We start from the raw sequence: 19458 nt of genomic DNA, 5'->3' as shown, positions 1-19458 counted from the left end.
CTACTGAAAACCATGAGGGGTGTAAGGAAAAATACAAGCTTAGTCTTGGTTTCAAATCGATGGAACCATCATATTAGTATTAGATCTTTGAAGAACTGGGGTTACCATTTTCACGGTTACGGCGATAATCGTAGACTAAATAGCATACAGATGCATTCCTTTCAGTATCAAGTTAGCACAATTTATGTTTGTACCAGTGAACTATACATTGAATTTGCTTACAATGGAGAGAGAAGAAAAACAACCAACTAAATTCGTTGGTTTGATCCAGCCTGCTCTATCCCTTGCAAAAGTACTCACCATGGTTCCATTAGACCGCCTTTCCCATTGTCAACTGCTCTCACACTCCAAAACTCTCTCATCTCCCCATCACCCATCTCTTCTTCTTCTTCTTCATCTTCACCAACCTCCTCCCAATCCGGTCCTATCACCCCAATCCTCACCAGTTCTTCTAAACCATCATCATCAGCATCATCATCATCATCATCATCTTTTTCTTCTTCTCCATCGTCATCCTCTTCATGCACGTCATTATCCAGGCCTTGCCTTCTCAATCTCCTCATCCTCTTCCCTTCTCTAACCAACTCCATCAACCTCTCCTTAGCCACCAACAACTCATCCTTCTCTATCAGTTTCCCATCCTCATACCCCTCCATAAGGAAGACGGAGTCCCTCACTCCCTTGAGGGAGACGTAGAACAGCTCGGGGTGCCTAACCAGCATCCCTCTCACCTTGTTCGACAGACCCAAATCTCGCCGGAAGTGGGTCAGGTGATCCACCAGCGTCCGCTTCTCCACCATCATGCCCAGCACCTCCCTCACCACCCCGCAGGCCCTCTTCTCGGCCTCCATGCTGAACCCGTCCAGCTCCCCGCCGTCCGAATAAGGCGAAACCTCCGGCAATTCCGCGAATTTCAGCAGGAATTCGCGGTGCTTACGCTTCAGATTCACTCCCTTGGGCAATGGCAGGCGCCTGAATCTCGGCGGCCGGTCGATGATGAACGAATTCTTCTTCGCGTTATTCGGGCTGGGAAAGGGGCTCGCCAAATTGGGGTCCCAGGAGACGAGCTCGAGGGCGCGGCCGTAGGTGGTGTCGACGATGCGGAAGCGGGAGGGGTGGTCGTTGCAGAGGCGGGAGCGGAAATTGGGGGGGAGGCCGAGATCGGGGGCGAGGTGGACGAGCTTGTCGAGGGGGAGGCGGCGATGCTTGGAGAGCATGAGGAGCTTCTGGAGCTTGTCGGCGAGCCGGGCGGCGACGAGGGAGCGGAGGGCGGACTCGTCGGCGGCAAGGCGGAGGGCATCTGGGGTGAGGCGGACGGAGGGGAGGTCGTTGGTGGGGTGGCGGTAGAGCTGGAAGATGGCGGGGTAGCGGGCGATCATGGAGGGGAGAGGGCGGGAGGAGGGAAGGGAGAGGTAGGGCCGGCACTTGGAGAGGACGTGGAGCGGGAGGTGGTGGTGGGGCTTGGACAGCAGGAGGGTCTTGAGCTTGGTCACGAAGCGGAGACTGTTGTGCTTCTCCACCACCCTGTCCAGTGGGCGGTTCCTGATGATTCTGATGGTGGCTGTGGTGGTGAATTTGGCTCTTCTGAAGGTGAGGTGGTGGGTTGAAGAAGAAGAAGAGTTGTGGAGGAGGTTAGGGGAGATGGGTGGTAGGAAGGTGTTGAAGAGGGATGAAGGGGAGATGGGTTTTTGGTAATGGTGGGAGAGGAGTGATAGATTTTGCAGTGCAACCATCTCTCTCTCTCTCTCTCTCTCTCTCTCTCTAAGGATGGCTATTGCTTTTATAATATAAAAAATAAAAAGCAATATGAATATAAAAAAACTCTAAAAAATTGCCTATCATTAAACACCGTATGAGGTCGAATTGAAACGTTGAACGCTTTTTAACCATGAGTGGCATGGTCTAGAACCATACAAGACAAGCAAGTTTTGGAATTAATATCTTTTCCTAGAGCTAAACATAAAAAAAGTGCGTGAACACACGCCCGCAGCGCACATACACAACTCTCTCTCTCGATCGATCGACAGTAGACTAGAATAATATCTGCAACTGGTTAGAACATCACGAGTTGGAAACCTCCGAGAGGCGCATCCTTGCCGTGAGAATAGATGTGGCCCCTGGCAGGCGAGGGGGGACATGAGGCTTTACACCAATGAACTCAGTGAGTTAGGCAGTTTTTTTTCAAATTATAGAAAAGACAGTTGCTCTTTTGCATCTCCTACCCCTGGTGGAAAGCAGATCAGGTCATGCTGAACATGAAGCGTTTTTTGCTCATGCCAACATCGTGGCCATCGGATTTGCATTTTAAAAAGCTCAAAAGTCAAAAAAAACCCACGTGGCATTCATCCAAAATGCAAACAGACGGCCATGATGTCGGCATGAGCAAAAACGCTCATGTTCAGCATGACCTGATCTGCTTCCCCCCTAGTGATGTACAAACGTTTCTGAAGTAAACTTTTTGAAGGTTAGCAGTAGATCATCACAGGTGCTTTTAGGGATGGCAGTGGACCTTGGGAAAATGGGGCCCCACCCTGCCTCGTTCCGTTTGAACCGAGAATGGAAGACATAAAGCGGTGATGAAGGTTAAAATCAAAACCTGTGCAGGGATGTACTTAAGCTTTCTCCCGCCCCATCTCGATCCCCGCCTTGCCTCGCCCCATCCCGTTCCCAATCCTTCCTTAGAGATGGCAATGGCAGGGATGAAGGGCAGGATTTTGAGATGGGGTGTGGGTGGAGACCCCTCCCCGGTCCACTGCCATCCCTAGGTGCTCTGTATGGTGAGGCCAAGAGATCTTGATGCAGCTCAGACTAGGGGTGGCAAAATCTGACACGACCCGCCAACCCCGCTTCTTAGGCGGGTTCGGGTTTGGTTTAAATGGGTTCGTGTCATAAACGGGTCAACCTGCCTAACCTGTTTATTAATCGGGTCGGGTTCATGTTAGGGGTATGCCAACCCAGCTGACCCGTTTAATAAACGGGTTAGGCAGGCAGGTCAACCCATTTACCCAAACCCAACCCGGCTGACCCGACTCGCCCGCCAACCCATTTACTCGACCCGACCCGTTTATTAAACGGGTTAACCGTGTTGTGTCAGGTTACCCCTTTAATAAATGGGTCAAGTTCATGTTTGCCCCAGCCAACCCGTTTAATAAACGGGTCGGGTTCATGTTGAGGTATGCTGACCCACCGACACGACCCGCCAACCCGATTGCCACCCTAGCTCAGACTGTGATCAGAGGCTCACCCAGTCTGCTACCAAGATCAACCAGCAGATTGGGCTGCTGCAAGAGTACATGCCTGACCGGCAAAATTAGATTGCCCCACAAGCTAACTTAATGTAGGTTTACCTGACTCGTTTGGAAGCCAACTGCTAAAGTTTAACTCAGAAGTTTGAGAAGAATCAGGACAACCAACATAAGACCTCACACGCCCCGAGTCTTCAAAAGCGATGATGATTATAACAAATGATATAAAATTGAACAAATTAAACTGTGTCAGAGATATCTCCATGTACCATAGAGATTAAACAAAAGCTTTTTTGTAAAACTAACAATAAATGCATACAACAATCAAGCATATGTATGGGTAGCAGCTCTACAGGAACAGGATGAAACTGTGAGACGGGATCGAGACGAAGATCTTCCGGAGACTCCATGAGCATCCCCAGCACAGCATTATCTACAATGGAAACCTTCCCATTATCTGATTGAACATTGATGGTGGATTTGGTGGGTGGCTCATGTCAAACCTACCCTCATAGAACGTTTCATCCTTCTGCTCTTCCTTTGGCCTAAGGAGCCTTACATCACCCTCCCTACTCTGCTGTTGCCCAAGGTATGGCTGCATTGGACCTATTATCTTGCCAGGATTGAAACTCAAGCCAGTGGGCAGCATCAGGCTTGCCGTCCTCTGTAAGCCCATTGGAATTGGCCCATGAAAATTCGATGCTACCTGAGCCAAGGAAACCAGTGGGTTTGATTCAATGTTACTGGTGTTCATTCCAAATGAAGCACAAGGCATGGGTGGGAGGGAAGGCAGCTTCATGTCATAGCCAGAGGTAACTCCAAGCTTAATGTCACCAGTAAGGCTCCTGAGGTAACTTGATGCCTTCAGGTACTCATTGGCTTCCAAGTGAGGGGTAAAGTCATCGAACCTTGGTTCAGGCTTAGTGATACCAGCGACTGTAGGCAATGCCAGTGATGGCGGAGCAGCACCCCCACAAGGGCCCATGTTCCCAGACCCCGAGTTTCCATGGCTGCTGTTTCGAGCAGCAGGAACCTCATGATTGTGTTTACCCTCATATGTGGTAATCACAGACTTGATATCATGTGATGCTCTTTCTACATGCTTCCGAACAGAGCATCCAGGATTTGTGCACTTGTAGTAGCTCCTGCATCAACATAAACATGGTATTACAATTAAAACAGCTTTTTGATTTCCTGCTTCACCATCTTTTTCCCTTAAATGCAGGAAGAACCAACCTACAGAATTGGATCGATTACTATCTTCTCAAAGATATCCCAGCATGAGTTAGGAAAAGCTTATTTCCAACATTACCATCCTGACACTATATTAACATGACAATGTACAAATTAATAGTGACTTCAAAGATAAGTTCCACTCATAATGCAATGTTTTATGTTGAATAAGCTTCAATTTCAAAGAATTCGAACTATGTTTCAGCTCTGCTTTGTGTCAAGTTGTAATATGATACATTGACCCTCAATCTGACCTAATAACTTATAAATAAAATAAGTATAGAATATGGTGAAGACCACATATGCGGTAATCGCCTGCTAGTTTGACAGGAAGACCCAAGAAATTGCATGTTGATAAAATAGCGAAGGAGAAACAGAAAGTCAAAGGTTGTTAAATGAGCAAAATGGATACCTTGGATTTGGATTTCCCTTCACCACTTTCTGGCCATACTTTCGCCAACGATATCCATCATCTAGAATGTCAACCTCACTGGTTGTTTGAACCACCACTCTTGGTTCACGAACAGCTCTGGATGACAAGGTTGCTTCAACAATGGAACTATCCTTTTTCCTGAATATCAGTAAATAAAACAAATTTGGAACACCAATTTGGTGTAATATAATTTCACACAAACAACAATGGCTATTGGCTAGTTGACAAGCACAATATTTTTTCTTTGAAAGGAAAAGTTGAAAGAGGCAAAAAAGATAAAAGTACCTCCTCTTTGAGTCAGACTCGTCATCATCACCCTCATCTCCAAGTGATATGCTTCCTTGTGTAGCCCTATCTTCTTCATCATCCTCATCCACATCATCGCTAGCCAGTGTAGATGAAAGCTCTGGGGTATCAGCCAACTCAAGCTGATTTAAGTGTTTACCTTGGGCAGTTGAAGATGGATCTGAAATATCAGTAACCCCAGATGTAGAAGATGTCCTCTCAACACCATCACACCTCCAGTCTATATCAGATATATCCTTGAGGGGTCCCTGCTGTTGAACGCTTCTCCATAGTGAACCACCTTCAACTTTGACAAGCGAACTAGCACTTTCAGGCCTCTCTGACATCTCATTAAGTGCAAAAGCTGAGCCGATTGCAGAGCGACGACTAGGCTGAGGCTTTGGATGGTTATGAGTGCCCTTATAAATGATTTCTGTAATTTGACCATCATGGGAGCGTTCAACTTTCTTCTTCACCTGACAATTTGGATGAGTGCACTTGTAATAGCTACGAGGATACTCACTCCCTTTCACCTGTTTCTGTCCATACTTTCGCCAGTTATATCCATCTTCTGATGGCCTTCCCAGCCCTGCAGGAGGAAATAGTCCTTTTGGGTCCCCTTCTAAAAGCAACTGGGGACCCGAATCCTCCACCTGTAACTGTCCTTCAGATTGAGAAGCTTCTTCATGACCAACTCCACCAGGTGGACTTTGCAAAGCAATGGAATTAACCTTTTCAATGCCATTGGTAGAAGCTTCCATGTTAGCTAGAGAATCATTAGCGCATTCCTTCTCTGCATGTGCCGCCTGACGGTCAACATCAACTTGAGGTCTCATCTGCCCCTGTGTTTGGCACTGGACATCTACCATGTCCAGATGTTGCTGAATTTCAGTGGAATTGGAAGAAACCTGAGAAAAAAAGCAAACTAATCAATAACAATAGCAGAAGAAAAAAGAAAGATCCAGGAAAAATGTTACTAATTGGGGGTGGGAACAAAGATTACTAGAGAACTTCCAGTTAATAACTTATATGCTATGAAACAATCAAGAATCAAAGCATATAAAAGCAAAACTCCATTTTCAGAAGATATTATAAATGAAACCAAACACCTGAAAAGCCAAGGCATCTCACAACATCAGTTCACTGGTACCTCAGAACAGCACACTTTAAAAGTTAAAACTAAGTCACTTGCATGGCTGGTTAAAAGTATATCAAAGGCAGGGAAAAAAAATCAGTAACAAATAAATTCAGGCCATACTTTATAACTCTAAGGTAACAAAAAAATCCAAGTACAAGGAAGTCAGATAGAAATGAATGGTGTGCAGTTTGTAAGATTAAGTCTAAACTATACTCCGAGTATAATCAGTTCCAGGAAGACAAGATTGCTGAAGAAGGTAATTATTATCAATCAGATGATATGTATGACTTCTCTTATAGTCACGATGTCGCACATGATATGCATGTCATATCTCCTTTGTCTGATGACACATGCATGGAAGAATGTGATCCAAATGATATACGAAGTGGATGGACGCAAAAAAATCAATAACACATAAATTCAGGTCATACTTTATAACTCTGAGGTAATAAAATCTTATAAGGAAATAAGTAAAAAAGCTACCACCTATGTCACATGGGTGCGTAGGTGCGGCACTTTAAAAAAACTTGGGTGCGGGGATGCAGGAAAAATATAAAAATATATACATATGTATAAAGTCCAAAAGTTGGACATAAATGACCCTGGGTGCGGTCAATGCCCCCAGGGTCAGGTTGACAGCGCCGGATGCCGCACCCGCACGGGTGTCGCGTCGATGCGGGTGCGGCACCCAGTTGGCCGAGTCCCTGTGACATAGGCTACCTGATGCAGCGAGGGAATCGACACAGTCACGTTAGGGGCGGACGTTGAATGCTAATCTTCCAAGGCACGATCAGTCGTGCAGCAACAGGTAACTCAATGGAAACGTTGAACAAGGGATCGGATCAATCGATCCGATCAACAGTTTATTGTGAAACTGATAAGGGTCATCATGAATGGAGACAAGTAAATAGCAAAATGAAAACGTGCGGCTGGAATGAAAGAAAAGAAAAACAAAATAAAGAAAGAAGACTGTAGCTGAACGAGACAGAGGAAAGAAAGCTCAGAAATCCAATATCCCCCACACACAACCCTAGAATAGGGTATTTAAAGTGTGCAACTGGATCCGGGTCTCGGGTCCAGCCCTGGACCCGAGATGACTCCTCTTTGTTGCTGGATCTGGGACACACGTGCGTCGCGTCGATGCGGGTGCGGCACCCAGTTGGCCGAGTCCTTGTGACATAGGCTACCTGATGCAACGAGGGAATCGACACAGTCACGTTAGGGGCGGACGTTGAATGCTAATCTTCCAAGGCACGATCAGTCGTGCAGCAACAGGTAACTCAATGGAAACGTTGAACAAGGGATCAGATCAATCGATCTAATCAACAATTTATTGTGAAACTGATAAGGGCTATCATGAATGAAGACAAGTAAATAGAAAAATGAAAACATGCAGCTAGAAATGAAAGAAAAGAAAAACAAAATAAAAAAAGAAGACTGTAGTTGAACGAGACAGAGGAAAGAAAGCTCAGATATCCAATATCCCCCGCACACAACCCTAAAATAGGGTATTTAAAGTGTGCAACTGGATCCGGGTCTCGGGTCCGGCCCTGGACCCGAGATGACTCCTCTTTGCTGCTGGATCTGGGACGCACGGGCCTGTGCTCGTCTGGAGTAGGTACGCAGGGGTACATCAGCCCTGCGTCTTGGTACCGTGATCCGGGTCGGATCCACTACTTGGGTCCGATCCTTGGTCCCCTGCCTGGGTCCGGTTGTATAGATTTGGATCGATCCTGCTCTGCATTATTCTCCCCTGGTTGGGAAGAAGTCGGCTCTGACGACTTGTTGTCTCCACAGTAAGCATATAGATCAGACACATTGAAGATAAGCGAAATGTGTCAATCTTCAGGCAGTTCAAGGAGGTAGGCATTTGGACCCAATCGCTGGAGGATCTTGAAAGGGCCATATTTCCTAGGACTCAATTTACCATAAGTACCCACTGGAAAATGCTTTGGACGCAGGTAAACCCATACTAACTGACCAACTTGAAACTGGACATCTTGACGACCTTGATCCACGAAAGCTTTGTAAGCTTCGTAACTCTCAACAAGTTTGGTGCGGACCTGTTTATGTATATCACGCATGTACTCAACGGCATCAAACGCGTTTGGGGCTGGGTCTGAAAGACTAGACACAGGTGTGAGATCTACTACATGGGTTGGTGACCGCCCATAAACCATTTGAAAAGGAGATTTGCCCGTGGACCGGTTGATGGAACTATTGTAGGCGAACTCGGCTTGCGGCAAGACTAGATCCCAAGTTTTTACATTTTCACCAACTAGACTCCTTAGTAGGTTCCCTAAGGTACGATTCACAACTTCGGTTTGGCCATCAGTTTGTGGGTGGTATGCACTGCTAAACTGGAGTTTGGTTTTCAATAAGGCCCACAATGATTTCCAAAAATGGCTCATGAAGCGAGTGTCACGATCTGAGGTGATCGTGTGAGGCATGAAAGCGGGTCACGTCCTTGAAGTTGTATGAAGCTACTAACGAGGTGTCAGTAGTTCGCTTACACGAAACAAAAATAGTCATTTTGGAAAGCCGGTCAACCACCACTAAGATGGAATCAAAACGACGCGAGGTTTTGGGAAGACCCACAATAAAATCCATGGAAACATGTTCCCAAGGTCGCTCAGGGATGGGCAACAGAGTATACAAACCACTATTCTGACGTCGACCCTTGGACACTTGACACACTCGACAACTTTGAACAAACTTGACAACATCTTTGCGCCTTTTGGGCCAAAAGTATCGTTCATCTAATAGTGTGAACGTCTTATCATGTCCAAAATGCCCAGCTAGTCCCCCTTCATATAACTCAGAAATCAATTGTAGCCTAAGAGAGAATGTTGGCACACATAACTTATTACCTCGAAAGAGGTAACCGTTATTTATAACGAACCGTGGGTCTATCATGCTAGAAGAGGAGATGCACCCTTCTCAGACCTGCTGAAAATCAGGGTCTGTCGGGTACAATTCCTTGCATTGCTCAAACCCAATGACCTGCACGGACATAGTCATCAAAAGACTATTCTTCCTGCTAAGTGTGTCAGCTACCTTGTTCAGAGTACCAGATTGATGGTGAATCATGAAAGTGTACTCTTGCAAGAAACTGACCCACTTGGCATGTCTAGCACTCAACTTCTTTTGGCTATTTAAATATTTCAACGCCTCATGATCCGTGTACAAGACAAACTCCTTACAAATGAGATAATGCCTCCAATAACGAAGGGCTTGCACAACGACATAGAACTCGACATCATAAGTGGAGTACTGACACCTCGCCTAAGTCAACTTTTCACTAAAAAGAGCAATGGGCATGCGGTTCTGACTCAAGATGGCACCAATTCCCACTTTAGAGGCATCACAATCAACCTCAAAGACTGCGCTAAAGTGAGGAATTGCTAGGACGGGGGCACTAGTCATTTTCTCTTTGATGAGTGTGAAAGCTTTGCCTGCGGCTGGATTCCAATAGAAGCTAGTACCCTTTAGGCATTCTGTGATAGGGGCTACGAGGGTGCTAAAGTTTCTCACATAACGACGATAGAAAGTGGCTAGTTCGTGGAAACTACGGATCTCTCGTATAGTCCTTGGGGTAGGCCATTCTACAATCACACAAACTTTGGCGGGATCCACCTTTACTCCATCAGACGACACAATAAAACCCAAAAATACCACACTTGACGTTATAAACTCACACTTCTTGGCATTGACATACAACTTCTCCCACCTTAAAATCTTTAGGACTTGACGCAAATGACTCAGATGATCAGACAAAGAACTATAGATCAAAATGTTATCGAAATATACAACGACAAACTTCCCTATACAAGGACGCAGCACTTGGGTCATCATGTTCATGAAAGTACTCGGGGCAATTGATAACCCGAATGGCATGACTAACCACTCATACCCCATCACGTGTCTTGAATGTCGTCTTCCACTCATCCCCCTCTCGGATACGGATTTGGTGGTACCCACTCTTTAAATCAATTTTGGAAAAAATAGATGCACCGGCCAACATATCAAACATGTCATCCAACCGAGGAATGGGAAAACGGTATTTGATAGTGATGTCGACACACATGCGCATGGATCCATCTTTCTTAGGAGTGAGCAGGGCAGGTACTGCGCAAGGACTCACACTCTCACGAATAAAACTCTTTTGCAGTAACTCCTGAATCTGCCTCAACAACTTGGCATGCTCGGATGGGTTCATGCGATACGCGAGGAGGTTAGGGAGACTCGACCCCGGGACAAAATCAATGGCATGTTGCACCACCCTCATCGAAGGTAGGCCATCAGGAAGGTCGTCTGGCATAATGTCACGAAACTCCTCAACAAGGAGCGTGATGTCCGCGGGAACGGGTAACGACGTACTCATAGACAGCTTAGCCACCAGGGCATAATAATAACCATCCTCCTTTCAATGGCTCAAAAAAGTCTGGTATGATAGGCCCGCGAGACGGGGAACTCACTCGAGCTTATCCACAGTGGGAAAACCGGTCCCCTTGACAGGGAGGAGGATTATTTTATGCCCTTAAAAATAAATGAGTACGTGTTCCTATGGCCATCGTGAATGATCTTGCGATCAAACTGCCAAAGACGTCCCAAAAGAATATGACACGCACTCATAGGGGCTACATCACACCACACCTCATCGTGGTAGTGCTCCCCCATGGAGAATCGAACTAAACAATGTTGGGTAATGGGAACCTCGTTTCCTCTTTTGAACCACGCCATCTTGTATGGTTGGGACAATTTTTCCATCTTCAGATTCAGGGTGGACACAACACTCTCGGACACCATGTTCTCACAAGCCCTAGTGTCAATGATAACATCGCACGCATGACCCTCACAGTTGCACCGAGTCCTAAAAATGTCGTTCCGCAACCATCTTGCAGGGGTCGACTCTCGCGGTGCGGTCAAAACATGACGAATGGACAACAAATTTTCAATGTTACCGTCAAACTCTATGACTTCTCTCTTATTCTCTCCCTCAACCGACGACTCACCCTCACTATCGGATGCTGACTCAATAATACCCTCAACGAATGAGCGTTCTTGTTCACGGTGGGGCACTTGGACGCTACGTGTCCTAATTCCTGACACCTAAAACAACGGATGGTAGACTCACTAGGCTTGGCCTTGGATCTGGTATGGTATGCTGGTCCGGACTGGTCAGGCTTGCTAGGGTCTACTCTTGGGGTGGACTGTGAGTCTTCCTTCCTAGGGGAGCTCGCTCCCCTCGTCGGGAAACTCGACTTGGGTCGACTGAACTGGTCACTCCGAAAAACTCTATACTCCTGCCTCCTTTTCAATTTTTCCTCCACATTCATTGCATAACTGCTGACCTGATCCAATGACTCGATTGTGACACAACTAAAATCATCATAAATAGCAGAAGGGAGTTCCAGAATTATACCTCGTGAATGGATGGTAGACTCGTAGGGATAGACGATGAAACTCAACAGTGCATTCCGCTACGGTACGGGTGCCTTGACGCAAAGTCAGGTACTCCTTGTAGGCTCTCTCGGTATGGCCTAAAGGCACGAACTTGGACTGCATCAACCTATGCATCTCTTCCCATGTCTGCACACGCTCTTGTCCCTGCCATTCCCTCGACCTTTGTAGCTCAACCCACCATGTCTGCGCTAGGCCCCTTAATCGAGTGGACGCTAGAGAGACACTGCGGTGATCAGCCACAGTGTGGTAATCAAAGAAAAATTGCACGACATAGGCCCAATCAAAAAACTGCTCGACGTCGAATCGTCTTGCGAACTCTGAAAGGTCCAGCTTCACCCCGTAGGTGGAGGGGTGCTCTGGCGCTCTTTGCTGACGAGGTTCTACCATTCCTGCAGGGTGCTCGTTCCAGAAGGCTTCATCGTCCATCATGGCAGCGTCATCTTCGTCACGGTACTGCTCGATTGGAGGCTGGTGGTGGCAAACTCCCATGATGTGTGGTTAGCGCTCAGGTCGCACCGGTCCCTGTTGAATCTGCCTCGGTCTGGCCTGTCCGTGGGTGAGAGCCATCTGTGGCCGACATTGAGGCACCGGTATAACAGGAGGTACTACTAAAGGTGGAAGGACTGGTCGGTTCACGAGTTCTAGCTTGGTGGGAATGGGATAATATGGGTTTGGATTATGTGTTGGGTTAGGGTAGAGGTAATGTGTCGGGTAGGGTATCGGGTTCTGGATCAAGGACGGGTTAACGGATTGGGTCTGGTATGGGTATTAGGTCGGGTTGGTGTAGTACTGGGATGATTCACCCGATTGGATCTGGATCGGGTCAAGTCCTAAACTATTCGTCGGACCCAGAACGGGGTAGGTAGGACCAGGGATCGAGTTGTGGTGCGAAAAGGCCTGGTTAGAACTCTATCCTTGATTCATAACAGGATGGGTCTGGTTTTGACCCGGCTCAAATTCAAATTGGAGCTCCGTCCGGGTCCAATATAGGTTTGGGTCGGTGTTGGATCTATTTTGGGGATCAAAAGTATTAGGTTGGGTCTGATTTGGGGCGAACAGCGAACCAAACCCAACTGGGTAGGTCGGGTATGGGGGTTCGAGACTCGGACCCGCTCCCTGGGACCCAAAGGATGGTCCCCGAGATCCGGGTCTGGGTCCCGTTGTCACATAACCTGGTCCGGACCCTCTAGGGTTCGGACCCATCCACAGGGTTCCACTACCCCCTGCATGCTGGTGGGCTGCAGCAACGCCCCCGTGTGCAGGATCGGGAAAGTGGACCTGATCAATCCCTGCTTGGGCTGACGCAACTGCGCCAGCAGCCTGGCCCATCGTCACGCTAGGGCCTTGCAGACCAGGCCCCCCGGACTGCGGCACTGGCACCGTAAAACGAGAACAGGCCTGCGCACCCGAGCTGATGCTGGGAGGCACGACCAGGGCTCCTTGGTTTGGCGGGCAAGCACCGACGGTCTGATTAGTGGCCATGACCGAGTCCATCGTTAGAAAAGGTACCAGATGCGGGGCAGGGGCGCGACCACGAGAGATCGATTGACCTGGTTCGGCTGCGATAGCATCTACTTGACTGTTTGCGCTGTCACCCAATCCTGCGCCCGTGTTCAGCATAGAAGCCACGCGCGCCTCCCTAAACGACTCGATGACCACGATTCGATCTTCGATTCCATCCAGTCGTTTTGACATGCCAACTACGTCCTTGCTTACGCGTAACATGTTTTCTTGGATCTTGGTCGTCATGTCGATCATCCGCATCATCGGATCTTCATTGTCGGTTTCCTCATGCTCTTGCCCGCTCGTAGGATCGTTCATCACCTCTTGCGCCATGCCTTTGACCAAGGAGAAGGCCTGGGGCTCTGATACCACTTTGATGCAGCGAGGGAATCGACACAGTCACGTTAGGGGCAGACCTTGAATGTTAATCTTCCAAGGCACGATCAGTCGTGCAACAACAGGTAACTCAATGGAAACGTTGAACAAGGGATCAGATCAATCGATCAGATCAACAGTTTATTATGAAACTGATAAGGGCTATCATGAATGAAGACAAGTAAATAGCAAAATGAAAACGTGCGACTGGAATGAAAGAAAAGAAAAACAAAATAAAGAAAGAAGACTGTAGTTGAACGAGACAGAGAAAAGAAAGCTCAGAAATCCAATATCCCCCGCACGCAACCCTAGAATAGGGTATTTAAAGTGTGCAACTAGATCTGGGTCTCGGATCCGGCCCTGAACCCGAGATGACTCCTCTTTGTTGCTGGATCTGGGACGCACGGGCATGTGCTCGTCTGGAGTAGGTACGCAGGGGTACATCAGCCCTGCGTCTTGGTACCGTGATCTAGGTCGGATCCACTACTTGGGTCCGATCCTCGGTCCCATCGTGCAGGTCCGGTCCCCTGCCTAGGTCAGGCTGTGTGGATCTCAGTCGATCTTGCTCTGCATCACTACCACAAGCTGGCTACAAGCTACCACTCAAAAGGCAAAAAGTGGCATCATCCTAGTCATAATATGAAAAAGTTGCACAAGCTACTTAAGTATTTTCAAAGGCAGTCAATCTGAACAATTAGTGAAAAACCTTAAGATTATAAGCAGTTGCATAAGAACAAGGGATATCAATCAACTGATATGCAGATATGGTTACTTCTGGCTTCATCACGTAACTTAAAGCTTGAACCATTATCAACATGCTATTTACCAGCACATCTTTCAAGGCTTGTAATGGAAGTGATTAATTGAAGCCTATATGTAATTATGGATAATCTCAGCCTTCTTCCAACCAGTACCATGTTGACTTGTACATGGGGAACTACAAAGCCACTAAATATGCTCCCCTGATGAATAAGCATTAGAATCAGCGGAACCAGCTAAATCACTCAGAAGTCCTAGAATAGAAAGCATTTATGGAAGTGATGAAGCCCATTACTTAAAGCATCATATTTGCTAATCATAGTCAACAACAGGCTAAAAACTTTGAAATGCACTATATGAATATTTGATAAGAAACAAAAAATTTCCCATAGTAGATGCACAAAATCACATCAATAGAAATGTCAAAAATGATAAAACAGCAAAGTTATTGTTTGCCATTGTCAAAATGACTTGAGAAACAACATACCTGATTTCCAAAATTACTCGGGTATGCATTGCTGGGATCCATGTGAGGCTTGAAAATAAATGATGCAGGCTCAATATCATCAATTTGTTCATTTTTATTTGCATCAGAAGCTAGAACTGAAATTGGACTCTGATCCATGATTGCTGGACCAGGAAAGGTTCCAGTTGTTGGAGACAGTTGTGCCTGCAACATACAATCAAGAGAAGTATTATATGAAACGTGATATACTAGAAATTCCCAGTTCGTTTGATTCATAAATCCACTGAAAGTAAAACAACTATTGAAAACATAATGTTTCATTTAATTCATGAATACATTGTACATTTGGAATGCCCATCAATTATTGCAACATGTGCAGATGTGTCAAGAAAACAGACAGTTCACAAATTCTATGACTTACAAATGGAAAATTGGCAACAAGCATTTTCATATACTTCCAAGTTTTTCACATTTCTTTTTAAGATGAAAATGGATTCTCTACCTAAGAATCATAAGCATTTGAGAATAAACCTTATTATCGACTCACCATCAGGGTTCAAACATGAAAAAATTGACACTACCCCATTTCCAGATAAAGTATACAATGCAAAAAATGAGAATAAAAATAGACAGGGGTTATCACTTATCACATGAAGTGGAATGATATCTTCCACGGGGGGGGGGGGGGGGGGGGGGACACATTACTCAACCAAATGAATCGATGTCACAAGTATTTTGGCAATAAGAGCTCTTCTTAGGAGTTTGAAGAATTGATAGGTTTATCAAGCATAATGTAATCTGTTACAATGGATAAAGAGCTTATGATGAAATCCATTGCCCAATAACATAAATAAGGGGGGAAGAAAATTAATGATTTATGGACTAGTCCGACAACCTATAATTAATTTGTTCACTATGTCAAGAGAATATGTACCAGTGAAGCAGCATGAGCTCCATGTCAAGAGATCAAAGACACAGGTTAATCACAAAGACCATAGAAAGGGCACATACTTGGTAGTAACCAATGGCCTCCTTGCAGGTCAAAGACACTAAAGGTCATGCTGTTCCATAGCCCTCGCAAAATCCAGGGAAGCAAAAAAATGCAGCCCAAGTAGTGTACTAAAGATCATTGTGAAGTACCAGTACAATCAACTTTAATATTGTGAGGTTAAACACGAATAGTTCAGCAGACTCAAGATGAGCATAAAATCACAAGCATACTACTTCCTCGGACCTAGCTTATGCATCAATCCCATGATTCAATGAAATTTAATAGGACATCTCATGAAAGGAAGAGAAAAAAGAAATGCCAAGATGTATCGATAAAGTTAAAGAAGTTATCACACAGTCTCACTCTGAAGTTTGAACGAAGGTAATAAGCAAGTTTCACATTGAATCTTAGGCTGGAAAATTTTGGCTTCAGTAAGGATGTATCATCTAAAGTGCCAAAATTAATTACAATTAAAAAGAGAGAAGAAAAATCAGAAAAGATTGTCTTTGCTGCTAGTTAAGCTGATAAATTCCGGGATAGACTCAACCTAGTTCAAGCCATAGCCCAAGATTTATGCATGTACATCATAAACCGAGTAGTTATTGTTTCAACCAAGATGACTGAATAATAAAAATTCTTGAATCCCTAAATATTTTAAAGTTGCAGGTAGGGATGCACAATAAACCGAGCCGGCTCAGGCTCGGCTTGAGGTCGGCTCGGTAAAGCTCATCTAGGGCTCGGCTCATCCCGTAAATGAGCCAAGCTTGATTGGCCTACCGAGCTCGATAAGGCTCGGCTCATATTTCTATTTTATATAATATAAAATATACATTAATTATAAAAATATCGCCCACCCCTTCTCGAACCCCGTCCCTCTCTCTCCCATGTCCCATCTCTCTCTCTCTCTCTCTCTCTCTCTCTCTCTCTCTCTCTCTCTCTCTCTCTCTCTCTCTCTCTCTCTCTCTCTCTCTCTCACCGGGAAACCCCATCCCCGCCCCTCCAATGCACATTGCCCCTCCGTCGGCCCACGGCAGTCGCCCCTCGTCCACATGATGCCCATCTCCCCTAGTCGCCCCTCGCCCCTCTGTCGGCGGTCATTAAGGAGGACCCCCAATGGCCACCCCTGCCGTCGCAGGACCAGCGCTGGTCCCTCTGCTCCATGTGGGAGTTCGCCTCAGTACTCAACTTCCTCCATGTAAGCAAGAAAAAAGGGAGCTCTCTTCTTCACCTCTCTCTTTCTCGTTCTTCCCGGTTGAGGGGAGAGGGCTCAGAGAGGGGAAGACACACTCTCTCTCTCTCTTTGTGTGTGTGCCTGCTGAGCTCGGGCCAGCTTGGTCTGTTGTCCAGCAGCAGTGCCAAACACTGACCCGGGCTCGGCTCGGTTGAGGCTCAGGGCGAGCTCGAGCCGAGCCTGTACATTTTTTTTTGGGCGAGCCGAGCTTGTACATGCCAAGCCCGGCCCGTGTGCATCCCTAGTTGCAGGTGAATAATAGGCAGCTCCGTTGAACTGCCAAGTACCAGAAACATATTCTCAACTCAAAAAAATGAAAGAAAGTATAAAACCAAAAACAAAATGCAGAAAAAAGAATAGGAATATAACTAGGTCAGGCACGTTTATCAACTTTAGAGGCATCAGTTTGTTCAATGAGAAACTCTAAATCTACCAAATCCAAAATAATCACTCAAAAGTACTTGCAATCTGATTAAAAAAAGAAAAATGAATCAGGCCATCCTAAACTAGAAATCGTCAACTCTCTAACGAGTTTAATGTCTGCCACAATAGAGATCAGAAGAGCTCCACAGATACTAAGTGGGCGGAAAATCCAATCTCAATAACCAAGCATCACCTATATGTTTCACTATCAACAAGAATCATGTAAAAAAATTGTGACTACGCAACAGGGTAACTGCACTGAATTAAAAAAATATCATCTCTACAATGCAAAAACAAATAAAACCATAAAAAACCAAAAAAGGAAGAGAAAAAAGTAAGACCAACAAAAGCATTCAATCGAAACAGAGAATGGCATCCACGATCATGAACAAAGAAAAGAAAAAAAACACAACTCAATGCACATCGAACAAAGAATCATAAGAGAAGATGAGAGTTTAGGGGGAGGCAACTACGAGAGAATTGGGAAGCATGACCGGAGAATCGAGCAATGTGGTCGGGCTGAGTCCCGGCGGGATTGTCAGGTAAGGCGACTGGACTGCCGGCGACGACAGCGGGCTCGCAGCCCTGAACCTCGCCGTGTTCAGCCTCGCCGCGTTGAATCCGCTCCTCGCCGCCCTCCTCTCCGCTATGCTCCCCCCGATCCTGCCCCCCACGGGCGCCCTCCACTCAGACAATCCACCATCACCGCCGCTGCCGCCGCCGGCCGTTCCATCACCACCACCAAGGCCGCTTTTCTCCACACCGCCACTGCTCCCCTCTTCACCAACCTCGGCTCCCACCGTGATCTTCTCGGCGGGGGAGCTCAACGCGTGGGAGGACCCCGACACGATCTCACCGGGCACGAACGAGGAGAAGAGATTGAGAGGGCTCGACGATGAAGAAGAGGAGATGATGGGCGATGGCGTCGATGATGGCCGTCCCCAATCGCCGAGTCCTCCGCCACCGTCGCTTCCTCCTGCTCCGTCCATCGTTCCTACAGCCGATCCCCCAACACCCACATCATCAATTCACCTCCCCACTGCCGCTCATTTCGTCCTCCCCAACGCTCAAAATTGTTTGCTAAGCATAAACTCTATTTATTTCTCACACCACACAATACAACACAGACAGTGAAACAGGAAGAAGAAGAAGAAGGTTCTTATGGAAGCGAGAGAATCCAAGAGAGAGAGAGAGAGAGACAATTTTTTGAACTCTGAACCCTTCAATCAATGGATATACTTGAACAATGCTTCAATGAGAGAGAGAGAGAGAGAGCTTCTCTCTGTACTTTTCCGTGTGGTGTCAGAGTGGGAAGTTTGACGGACGATGTTGGTTTGACCGGTCTTTATTAAAAATGGAGAGAAGAGAGAGAGAGAGTGAGTGCGAACAAACCAAAACTGATCTCAATAACTAAACGAGGAAATCAGCCGTTGGAGGAGTAGAGCGAGAGAAAAAAGGGAAAAGGAAAAAGAAAAAAAGAAAAAGGGTTCAGTTTCAGAGAAAAAAAATCTAATAATTAAACGAGGAAATCAGATATTGTATCTATGAGTAGAGTAAAGAAAAAGGAAAAAGAAAAAAAAAATAGGAAAAACAAAACGCTTCATTTTAGAGAGAGAAATCTAAAAAAAGGGTGAATCTGTTGGAAAGGAGCGGGGCGGGTGAGAGAAAAGAGAGAGAGAGATAAGGAGTGAACGTCGGGTCTGCCGGCCGTTGTGGCAGTCAGGCAGACAGCCAGCCAGCCCATGCATCTCTCTCTCTCTCGTTTTGTTGTGGTTGGTGGTTCGGGTCATGACAAGCTGCTCTGACACTGATCCGAAAGGGTGAAATTGGTTGGAACAGACTAGGGAGAGCACCCCTCCTCAGCCCTCCACGTGGGCTATGCTCCGTCGCAATAGTGCGTTCTTTTTTCA

General features: G+C 46.3%; 2 protein-coding genes across 3 annotated transcripts; both read right to left on the bottom strand.

The window, feature by feature from the left end:
• Nucleotides 1-165: 165 nt before the first annotated feature.
• On the bottom strand, nt 166-1748 carry EMB1692 (Ubiquitin carboxyl-terminal hydrolase family protein). The gene has a single exon (XM_090012731.1). It carries the CDS (start codon nt 1731-1733, stop codon nt 297-299), a length of 1437 nt encoding a protein of 478 aa, XP_089868857.1. The 5' UTR covers nt 1734-1748; the 3' UTR covers nt 166-296.
• A 1695-nt stretch (nt 1749-3443) lies between these two features.
• LOC149833145 (WRKY transcription factor SUSIBA2-like) lies at nt 3444-18749 on the bottom strand. Of its 2 annotated transcripts, none has more exons than XM_090012728.1 (5): nt 18022-18749; nt 14925-15107; nt 5197-6104; nt 4891-5049; nt 3444-4390 (listed from the first exon to the last, which is right to left on the bottom strand). In XM_090012728.1, exons 1-5 carry the CDS (start codon nt 18535-18537, stop codon nt 3679-3681), a joined length of 2478 nt encoding a protein of 825 aa, XP_089868854.1. In that variant the 5' UTR covers nt 18538-18749; the 3' UTR covers nt 3444-3678. The 2 variants fall into 2 exon arrangements, with proteins under 2 accessions (XP_089868854.1, XP_089868855.1); XM_090012729.1 differs by having other exon boundaries at nt 18043-18673.
• Nucleotides 18750-19458: the final 709 nt, after the last annotated feature.

The sequence above is a fragment of the Nuphar pumila genome, chromosome 7, assembly GCF_984573655.1.
Source record: "Nuphar pumila chromosome 7, dmNupPumi1.hap1.1, whole genome shotgun sequence".
Lineage (NCBI taxonomy): Eukaryota > Viridiplantae > Streptophyta > Magnoliopsida > Nymphaeales > Nymphaeaceae > Nuphar > Nuphar pumila.
The sequence above is the reverse complement of the archived record's forward strand: the minus strand, read 5'-3'. Positions and strand labels throughout refer to the sequence as shown.

Bases quoted from the DNA above. Each gene is read 5' to 3' on its own strand.
- EMB1692 (XM_090012731.1), bottom strand. From the start codon at position 1,733: ATGGTTGCACTGCAAAATCTATCACTCCTCTCCCACCATTACCAAAAA.
- LOC149833145 (XM_090012728.1), bottom strand. From the start codon at position 18,537: ATGGACGGAGCAGGAGGAAGCGACGGTGGCGGAGGACTCGGCGATTGG. The intron at 15,108-18,021 runs GTAGTTGCCTCC...TGTATGTTGCAG, and splicing joins TCATGCTTCCCAATTCTCTC to GCACAACTGTCTCCAACAAC. The intron at 5,050-5,196 runs GTACTTTTATCT...ACTGATATTCAG, and splicing joins GAGTCTGACTCAAAGAGGAG to GAAAAAGGATAGTTCCATTG.